The sequence below is a fragment of the Eurypyga helias genome, unplaced genomic scaffold (assembly GCF_000690775.1).
Source record: "Eurypyga helias isolate BGI_N326 unplaced genomic scaffold, ASM69077v1 scaffold15567, whole genome shotgun sequence".
Classification (NCBI taxonomy): Eukaryota; Metazoa; Chordata; class Aves; order Eurypygiformes; family Eurypygidae; genus Eurypyga; species Eurypyga helias.
This window is the reverse complement of record NW_010263786.1, coordinates 9,956-20,562: the sequence shown is the minus strand read 5'-3', so window position 1 is coordinate 20,562 and position 10,607 is coordinate 9,956. Positions and strand designations below refer to the sequence as shown.

General features: G+C 40.7%; 1 protein-coding gene across 2 annotated transcripts in view; it reads left to right on the top strand.

Moving 5' to 3' along the window:
• The window catches only part of CLINT1 (clathrin interactor 1), a 25,005-nt gene extending 14,660 nt beyond the window's left edge, over window positions 1–10,345 (top strand). The window contains exons 8-12 of one of the 2 annotated variants that reach the window (XM_010156194.1): window positions 3,217–3,294; window positions 7,112–7,407; window positions 7,749–7,750; window positions 8,131–8,279; window positions 8,579–10,345. In XM_010156194.1, the coding sequence (XP_010154496.1) occupies window positions 3,217–3,294; window positions 7,112–7,407; window positions 7,749–7,750; window positions 8,131–8,279; window positions 8,579–8,940 (887 nt within the window). In that variant the 3' untranslated portion in view covers window positions 8,941–10,345. Of the gene's footprint in view, window positions 1–3,216; window positions 3,295–7,111; window positions 7,408–7,748; window positions 7,751–8,074; window positions 8,280–8,578 lie in introns of both variants that reach the window. The other variant, XM_010156193.1, reaches the window with a different exon arrangement.
• The last annotated feature ends 262 nt before the right edge of the window (window positions 10,346–10,607 follow it).

Here is a 10,607-nt window from a genome sequence, read left to right as displayed (position 1 = left end):
TGAAGTTATGCCGCTGCTGGGTGTGTTGTAGCAGCACCTCCTGTAATATGTCACACTAGATATTTCTATTCTAATGTGTGAGAGACTCCAATACTACGAGCACACTGTGCGACAGCGCTAGGCTACCAGAATGCCACCTCTAAGTATTTAATAGAATATAAAATACATCCAAACTCTGCTGGAGGGGAGGGAAATTTGTCATGGTAATTTAGTATCAGATATGTCTCAATGTTTTTCTTATTTCTGGTAGATCTTTAAAAATTTGTGCACTTTTATTTTTGGGAATGTAGATAACGCTTATGTCTGAAATGTGTGTAATTTTATTTCTTAACCATTAGGAATTAAATCTCGTGTATCTGTTTCCTTATGCACAAATGTCCCCAGATTTTAGGAACAACTTACTTTGCATTATTTCCTATTTTAAGTTCACATGCAAAGATGCTCATTGTACATTGGAATTACCATAGTTCGTGGAATGTTAAGATCCTGGATCAGAACCACTACCCCAAATCAATACTGAAACTTCTATCCAATTCTTACGGGAAAAGAGATTGAGCCTTTATTTATTTTTATGCATGAAAATACACACCTATGTATAGAAATAAAATCACATTGAGAATAGATGTTTCCACTTCCAACAGAGCTTCCCATATTTCAAACAACTATGGCAGCTTCCATATTTCAGTGTATTTGAATCTTTCATCAGCTTGGTTCTCTGCTGTAGTAAGTCTGTTTGCTTTTTGCCTTTTTTTCTTCTTTTTGCAAAGCAGCATTTAGAAATGGTGTTGAGGTGTATTACCAACTATTCCTGCTAAATAACGTCTTTGCTGACCTGGGAAGGCAGGTGGAAAGGGTTTGTTTGTAGCGACGGATCTCACGTGGGAATCTTTGACGATAGCTCATGTTGAGAAGATTAGCACTGTCCTTCATGTGCAGGTCACTTGTGACCGCTGTTCCTTCAGCACAGGGTGTGGGAACATTACCAGTGTCAGGCAAGACACAGGGAAAGGGTCAAATGCAGCCTTTGATCTGTCCTGTGAAGGGGCTGGCAGGGAAGTCCTGTGAATTCCGGGAACTCGGAATTTGCTTATGTATGTATTTTCAGGTGCAGAGATGTGGAAGAAGGTTGGTGAGGCTTGGGGGGTTGCACACTACTAAAGCAACACAGTTCTGGGGTGGGGGGGAGGGATGGTTAGTTGCCACAAAGGAGCAATCTAAGACATAGAATCAGTGGTTAGACCTGCTAGAGGTAATTTTTTGGTGTTACTTGGGGTGAGGTTCTTTAATCTTAGCTGGCAGTACCTTTCTTGCAAGAGTTACTGTGTTCAGCTTAAGCTCTGCCACCTCTCTGGAACTCAGTTTAATTTGAAAACAGGCAGTAGAGGTGGAGGAAAAGTTGACTGAAAATGTTACGGGGTTATTTTGGGTTTGAACCTGGTTCTGGTTTGAAATCCCTAGATACTTTGTGGAACAGCCCAGGGATAATGGGCATAGCATGAGAGTATTGATTTCTTTTTTTTAGCTTTTTTGTTGGGAGTTGAGGATGTGGTTGGGAGTGTCATCTGTGTTCCTCATTCTGATACTCTCAAACTATTAACCTGTTCTGAACTCTAAGGACACATGCGATGGAAAAAAAAAGATTTGAAAAGGTTCATGTCAGTAGGCAGAGTAAACGTATCAGAACCGTTTTTAGCTTGCTATTTCACTGGCTCATCTTACAATTTTTTATTCTCAGGCTGCAGTCAGTATAAAACTTGTATATAAACATATGGAAGATCCTTATGAGATCTTCAGAATTTGTGTTGAATAAATTTCTTAAACTTGTATGAAATCATCTCCTTCCTGAAAAGGTGGTAAAAGGATTTCAGTAATGGTGTATTTGTGAAAATTCAGAGACGTTATCCTTGCATTCCCTTCTCGTGTTTTCTATCACATGCTACACACTCAGCAAGAAAAGACATTTCCCCTTGGAAGAACAGTCGCCTTCCTGGCAATGTCTACAGTAAAATAACATTAAAAAGAAATACAAGTACACATGTATTAGAAAGTGAATGGTTCCTTTTATTACTCCTAGCCATTTATTAAAAAGGAGATGGTTCTAGTTTAATTAACCCAGTTGAGAGCAGCAGATGGGGCAGAATGTCTTGCAGCGATAAGACAATTCAGAAATGGCACCAGATGTTGGAAGCTGTCCCTGGTGATGCTTGAGTGCAGCACAGATGTTCCGGTCCCACCTGGCTAGTTTCTAAGCACTGCAGGCTAAGCAGCTGTGATGTAACCTATATAATGTACGCATAACACTAAAAGCAAAATAATTGAGCTGCTGCGGCTTCTTCTAAGGGTGGGACTGCTTGGAGGTGAAATCTTTGAGGACAGACAAATAAGGTCAACTTAGCTTTCTCAGGTCAGTGGAATACCTGCTTTAAAAGCAATAGCAAGCCTAATTGATTTTTTTGGTAAACTGTTTTGGTTTTTTTTTCATTATTTTAAAAAAGCAGCTTCCCAGCATGGTTCTTAGATCTTTCTTCTCGTTTTACATCTTGGCTGTATCTTTTTTTTTTAGTGAAAAACTGTTACTATGCTGTATTCAGGAGTTAATAATTGATGTGCTGTATACAAACGTCTGGTTGGGATACTTAATGTTCCTGCTGCAGAAAGGAAGCAAACTTATAAAAAAATTAACAGAAGTGCAAGCTCTGACCTTGAAATCCCAATTCAAGATTATTGCAGAATCATTCATGCCTTAAGTAACAGAAAAACTAAATATGAGGTGACGTGAGTTTTCACAGCAAGCACAATAAATTAACTTTTTTACCATAAGAATGTTTGGCTTTTATATGTTACACTTCCAAAGTTATAATTTTACAAACTGCCAAACTGGTATCATCCCTCACTAGTTACAACCCTGTTAACCTTTTTAGTGTCTCTAAATTTATTTTTAGAGGTAGAAAAAAACCTTGTCTTTTAGTTCTTCCCTAAGAAAATAAAATTGCAAGCTCTGCAAAGCGACTGGAAATAATCCAGTTTATTGTTGCTGGGGCTTATATCCATATAGCGTGGTGACAAACAGCCAAACCAGTGCCAAGTTAGGGAGCAGAATCAGTGAATCCATCTTGCCACACAGACAACAGCTTTTCTTCCCGAGTCCTGCGTGCAGTTGTTGCAGTGGATCTTTGCACGGCCCCGTAACAGTAGTTGGCTTCCTTCTGTTTCTAGGTGGACCAACTGACCCGTTTGGAGGATTTGCTGATTTTAGTTCAGCTGCTGCTTCAGCGAGTTTCCCGTCGTCACAAGGTAGGATTAATTTACAGATTGAAATGCTGTTTAAGGGCAGAAGGAGGGGAAGAGATGCCACATGGCATTATCGAAAGTCACTACCCTTTCCAGGGCGAACTGTGTTTATTTAACTGGACCACGAGTGCTACAGGGAGTAAGGAAGATTGTGATGGTCTGGTCCAGCATGGTCTCGGTGGACCTGAAACTTTTCATTATTTCAGAAAAAATCTTGTTAGGAGTTCCAAATGTATCTCTGCTCATCTAACAATATAAGCTTATAATAAGACTTAAAACATAGCTCCAAGTCTAATTTTGAAATGCACCGAGGTAAGATGTGACTTCTGGGGTGGAAAAGTAAAACCTGAAATAAATGAGTGTGGGTCTAAATGCTGGCTGAAGAGTGCTCCCTGAGCAATGCAAAACAGCCCAGCACATCCCACTCTTCCAGCTGTGGGCAAGGAGCAGTTTTAACTGGAGTTCTACAACAATGAATGCTTCAAGATGACAGTATTTTCGTTTCCATAATGATTGGAAAATCAGCTGTAGTGCTAGGACCATTCAGGTTATTAATCGTCATAGTCTTCCCGGTGTTTTATGTAAGGTTATTCACCTATTTTATTTGCAATAAAAAGCAGTCATCTTTCTAATACTTCAACTAACAAAATGAATGCTTTTCATATACAGGTAGGTGTTAATTATAAAATATAGCTGTTCCGATGGGATAAGACTTGCATGAAGTGCTTGACAGTCTGCTGTGCTTGCCTGTGATAAAGCTGTGAACTGAAAAGTTGTTAGGGGGGTTTTATGCTGCTGTTCATAGTTCCTGGACCTGTGCAGAGGGTTCAGATTGCTCTCAAGAACTTTAGTGATGTGGGCAGGACAGTAAACTAAATGAATAAGTTGAACAGGACCAAAAGATGGGGTTATGTTCAGTGGAAAATAGCAACCTACCTGTGCTAGAAAACTGAGTTCTGAAAGATGTCCCCAGCTCCCACCTGTCTTCTAACATTTAAAAAAAAAGTTTGATTGTTTAGAGGCACATTATGGTGGCCTTGTCAGATGGCATAATGAGGGGAGCCCAAGAGAGGCTATTTCCAAAGCTTCCAGTGATGTCTGGGTTACTGTTGGAAGGGAATTCAGTCAAGTTATGTCTTCCATGCACAGTACAACCTCACCGATGCCTTTTGAAGTTGCATATGTGCATTTGTCGGGTGAAGCTGACCAACACTTTGTTTTAGCTTGGCTCAATAACAATTTGTTAGTCTTTTTCCCTTTTAGGAGAAACATATTAAATAAAAGATATCTAGACCTGAAGTCAGGCATGAACAATTCCTTGCCAATCACCAGATCAAGGCCTTAGTAATGCTTGCTGGGACAGCGCTCAGTTTTGCCCTTGCCTGGTTGCATGGCGTGGAGTTCAGAGATGTCCTGTCCATATGGTTGGCTCTGTGCATGTGCAGTCATTTTGCATGGAGACAAAGCTATTATGGAGACATGACCACCGGCTGGAAAAAGTTTCCCTTAAAAACTGACCGGAAGAAATAGACATCCTGGGAAGCCACCTGAAACAATCGGCTTCATTCTGGTGGAGGTTTTTTGGGAGCTTGTGGTGCTACCCAGACAGGACCGTGCTGCAAACAAGCATGGGGTGAAGGGAGCTGGCTGGCTATCTTCTGTGAAGTGAATTTGGGCATTAGTGGTGTTTGTGACTGGGGGTTCTTAGCACGGGTATAGGATTAAGTCCAGAATGAGCGAATCTCTGTGCAAGACAGCTTTTAGTCAGCATGTTTGTATCTCTTTTGCTGTGTTAAGAAAACTGAGCTGGACAGGAAAGAAATGCTTTATTTTTTTTACAGGCTTTCTTAGTCAAACCCAAGTTGTTTTTCAAACACAAAGCCGCCTACTATGCAAATAATTTGTGTGTTAATACAGTCTAAATTGATACAATCCTTTATCTGCATTAACATGATTAATCTATTCCAATCACCATTATGCAAGGGACAAGGAGTCCTGTGAAATGATTAATCATTCCTGAACAGCGTAAGCCCCTCTAGAAATCTTTTCCTTCTTGATTAATCATCTTTGAAGTTCTACTGAAGGGGCAAAGCCTTATCCCTTTTACCCCCACTTCCATTATTGGTGCTCAGTGCACAGGTCTGAACACAGAAGCAGCACACTCAGCATTTACTTATCTATCAGGAATATTTAAAGTAGGTTTTAATTTTTAATATGTAATACTAATTGAAACATTCTAATATAGCCCCTCTTTGTGAGGGAGATCAAAGGAAATGTTCCAGTAAGGCCCTAAGCTAATGAATATTTGTCCGCTTTGTGCGCGGAGGTTGTTGGCGATACTTAGATTTTGTGAACAGATTTATTCTCCTGTTCTTTCTGTTCTGGTAAAGGTGAAGGTGACCACAGTTGGAATGTGCGTGTCGGTAAACAGTGAGGTGGGGCGTGAAAGACTACTGCCGTCATCTCTTGAGTGGGTGGAGTGCAGTAGCAGAGAATTGCTGCAGAACTCGCCATGGTATAGGTTAGTGGAAACTGGCACTAGGTTCACCTGCCCCAGCTTTGCGTGTTTGAGTCTTGAAGGAATCAAAGGGATGATTTAACTGCGCGTTAGAACGCAAAGCGGCAGTGACTTAGCTAAGCACCCGGAGTCTGTCAGTGACGTAACAAAAACTGACCTGTACAATGGCCCAAACTTGGAGCAAGAGTCACCGTGTAACACCGAGAGCTGTTGAAGTGGTGTTGCTTTACTTTTAGCATCTCCTGTAGGTGTTTTTGTATGCTTTTCTTCCCCCCGTCACTCCTGTGAAGTAACCCTTTTCTTGTTAATAGAAAAACATGTGTGTTAAAGGGAGATAACACCTCCTCCCATTTACTCAAAGATTATGACACGTTCTCAGTTTGCGTCTCTGGACACCTGTGCTCCTTGCAGTTGTCCACACACAGCTGATACTGCTGGGCTCTGCAGTGAGAGACAGAGCGAGCTGTGAGGTGCTGCGTCTTGATTTAGGTGCTTGTCTACAAAAGCCCTGGTATACTGTAATGAAACTAAGTTTAAGTGATGAACTAAGAGTTCAGCAAAGCTTCTGCCGAGAGAATTGTAGAGCCAGTATTGAATTTCTGCTTCAAGCCAAGGCATTTAGTTCAGGAACCTGATTTAGAAAACTGTTTTACGTGAGGACTTCATGGGCTGGGAAGAAATTATTCCTTATCACCTCAAATAAGAATTTTCTGGCAGCCTGCTTTCAGAGTTCTGGTTTTTGTTCCCCTCAGCATCATTGTATACAAAGAGATACTAAATGTACATAAGCAAATTTTGAAGTAGTTGTCTTTTGTTTTTATCGTGATGGAATCATAGAATGGTTTGGGTTGGAAGGGACCTTAAAGATCATTGGCTCGTTCCTGACAACTTTCTTAGCCACTGCCAGAGCTGTGAGATAAAAAGCTGATAAATATTATGAGTTCTAGGTACTGTTTTGACTAGAGTCTCCAATCTACCCCAAGTTATCTTTCAATCATATTTCAGCGAAAGAAAACCTGTCCCTGCTTGCCTCGCATCCACAGGTGATGTTATCAAACATCCCTCTTCTTTCTGTGCATGGGTGTTCATATTTCCTCTGCTACCTTGCTAAAATTGTTGGAATATTCATGAGAGGGAATGATGTCCAGATGGAGGTTCTACCTGCAGATGTTAATCTGGACGGACACGGATCAGCTCTCATTTGTTTCAGTTCACGGAATATGGCATTTGCTCAGTGCCTTTCTCTAAGACTTCTGCCTTTCTTCTCTCTGTCTTCCTTCCTCCCGCACTGGTGCCTTTCAGGTACAGCAACAAGTGGAAATGGAGACTTTGGTGACTGGAGTGCCTTCAACCAAGCTTCTCCTTGTCCCAGCGCTTCATCCGCAGAGCTCTTCAGCAGCACGGCACCGCAGCCCGCTATAGAGCTCTACAGCGGCTCACAGCCAGCTCCTGCCCAGCCTCCAACTGCTTCAAATTCTAACGACCTTTTTGATTTGATGGGCCCTTCTCAGACAACCATGACCACCTCCCAAAGTATGAATTTCTCTATGATGAGCTCCAGTGCTGTGGGTGTCAGTTTACCCATGTCGAAGTCACAGGTATGCTGCTATTTGTACAGTTTGCTAATGACCTTCCTCAATCTGTTGCTTTCTCCTTAATTGCAATTTTGAAAATGAATCCATTCCACTCCTGGAGTCCATACCTAGTCACTCTGAAGTTGTGATCAGCATTTTGTTGGAAAGTTTCATCCAACAATGTTTGCATGGCCTCCTAAAAAGAAAAGGTGTCATTTTCTTGAATAGCCTCCTCTTTGATAAGCTAGACTTCTGAGATGGTCTTCATTCTTCTGTGAAGCGTTAAAGCTTTCCTCCACAGAATTTCATAGGTTTCCAGCCTCAAGTAGATGGAGATGAGGAGTAGTCTGTTCTCCAGAACACAGAAGTGCCTGCCTCAGTGGCAACCTTTAACAGCTCAATTTGGCGTAAGGAGGGAAAAAAAAGTCAGTATGTTTGGGTTGAAAACCTGTGGATGATCAGTCATTCCACACATTGATATGGGAGCATGGTGCCAGCTTCCAAAATACTCTTTTAACCCGTTCTAAAGGTGAAACAGCACGTGGCAACGCTGCTTTGGGGGAGCTGAAGTTCATGGCTAAAAATCTCATTGTCATTTTATTGTTTTCTGCTGAAAAATTAACACTTGTTTAGCCCTGACACCTACTGGTAAATTGTTTCAAGTGGATCCCAACAAACTTTTCTCTTTTAGCCTCTGCAAAGCGTGAACACTATGATGCCGAAGTCTAACCCTCTGTATAACGCAAGCACAGAGATGGTCCAGAAGAACGCGAGCAAAACTCTACCTGCAACTTGGTCAGATCCCAGTGTAAATATCAGTTTGGACAATTTGGTACCCGGGATGCAGCCTTCCAAACCCCAGCAGCCATCACTTAATAACATCATGCAGCAACAAAGTAAGTGATGACCGCGGAGTACGCTGCGCGCGCTCAGCCCTATGCGTGTTTAGTGGGTGGCCCTTGAGGTGGAGTACTCTGTCAGTCAGAGTATGCACCATGGTGTACATTGGTATAAGGTGCTACTTAAGCTTACAAAAGTCTTCGAGGCTTCACACAGAAAATAGCAAAACAGCTGTGGTTTTGGCCATCATATCCTTGTTCCACAGCAGGTACCCCAGAAGTTTCTTAAAATACATGAGCCCCCTCAGCATCGGATTCTGATGGTTTTTGCATCCTGTTCTCTTTTTTTTTTGCAGATATGCAACAACCCATGAATGTCATGACTCAAAACTTTGCAGCTGTGAACCTCAATCCTCAGCCCAACATGATGCCTGTTCGACCCCAGGCAAACCCGTTGATGGGAGGGCCAATGCCTGTGGGGATGGGAATGCCCGGTGTGATGTCAGGTACGATGGGAATGACCTCCATGGCGCCCACGCCTATGATGAACCAGGGAATGATGGGAATGAACATGAACATGGGCGTGCCAGCTACAGGAATGGGTTTGATGGGCACCATAGGAATGGGGGTACCCAATATCGCTATGACCTCTCTGACTCCTGGGACAGTACAACCCAAGCAAGATGCCTTTGCAAATTTTGCCAATTTTAGCAAATAAAAGATTGTAAAATAAATAACATGAAATGAAAATAAGATAAATGGGCAGACTGAATGAAGGATTTTTAGCTGCACACACACAGCTGGGGAAGGAATGGAAAACACTGATCAATACCTTTTTTTTTTCCTTTATCAGTTGAAGTGTCTACATAAAGAACCAAAAGCTATTTTCTAAATGTTGAAATAACTAGTGTTCAAATTCTGGTGAGGTGAAAGGTTCTTCTAAGGAATGTGTTAGATGATTTTGCAAAACAATTTGTATTGAGACCATCAAAAACCCTTTCCTACGTAGAAGAACCAATTTTAACTTTGAGACTCGATGGAAGACTGGAATGGGGGTTGGGTAAAAATGTTTGAATCTAATTTTGTACTTTTCTTTTTTCTTAAAGAGCTTGACTTTCTTTCCCCCCAGTCCCTGATCACTTTGTCATAATTGGATCATTCCTTTTGCTACCATTGAGTCCACAATTGAAGTCACTCGAATACTATGATCAGTTTTTTATAAGAATATATATTTTTGTCCAAAAAATGGCTTACATATGTGATTATGGCTAATTCAAAGGGACCTGGAATGTATATATAAACTTTTGCTAATGTTCCAGCCACACTGCTGTATTTCCCAAATTTTTATTGTCAAACTCCTCTCTCAGCAATTTGGTGATCAACAGATTTTTGGGGTCTTAACGTGCTTCTGTTGTTACAACTGGTACCCTGTGCGAGTCTGGGAGAAGCTTTATCCAAGACTGCTGGAAGGTTTCCTTTCCGAAAACTCCAGAAAATGCACTTCCTCGCAGTTCTGTTACAGTGGCAGTTAGCATCTTTCATACCACCGGTGTCCCTGCGGAGCCACTGGTTTATGGCCTTGGCAGCAGTCAAAAGGCAAAAATACTTATTTTTTGCATCATTACAAAAAAAAATTAACAAGGTTAATTATACTTAAGTTATGTAAATCTATAACCCTGCCTAATCCAACAGCATTGGATCTTAGCTTTTATACAACATTTGATGATTCTTTTGTGTAAATATGGCATTAGCAGCTGTGGAATCCAATAGAGGAATAAAAAAATATATATATTAATAAAGGAAACCTGTAGCAGTCAAAGATTTTACTGAAAACAAAAGAATGAATTAATCTTTTGGGGTTTGGGTTTTTTTTTTTTTCCCACGTCTGTAATTCTGCATTTAAGTTCACATGAATCATGATCCTAGGATCTGGAATACAAATATGTTTATATGCACAAGCTGGGAATATTGTTAAGAATAAGCACTATACTATAGGTATGAAATTTATTGCTTCCCTTTTCTTATGTTGGATTTCTTTTTTATTATTAAATTGATAAAACTTTGTTTCCATTGTATTCATAATGTTCTGTTATACATAACATTAAAATGTTCATTAAAATCAATGTTGGGCTGCTTTTCCTTTCATTCCATTTGACATTTATGAGAGCATTTGGGAAAAAAAATAATTATAATTTGGGCAAAGTAATTTTTATAAATAATTTAAAATTGTTTAATGACTTCTTATCTGAAGCCTTTCCTATCTGGCTCTACTGTTAGGAATTAAAAATGAAGCAGGCAAGATATCCTGACCCGCTCCAGCCTTGCTAATGCTCCATCTACAACATTTCTAATTAGGCAGAAATTCATGTACTTCAGCTAAGTGGT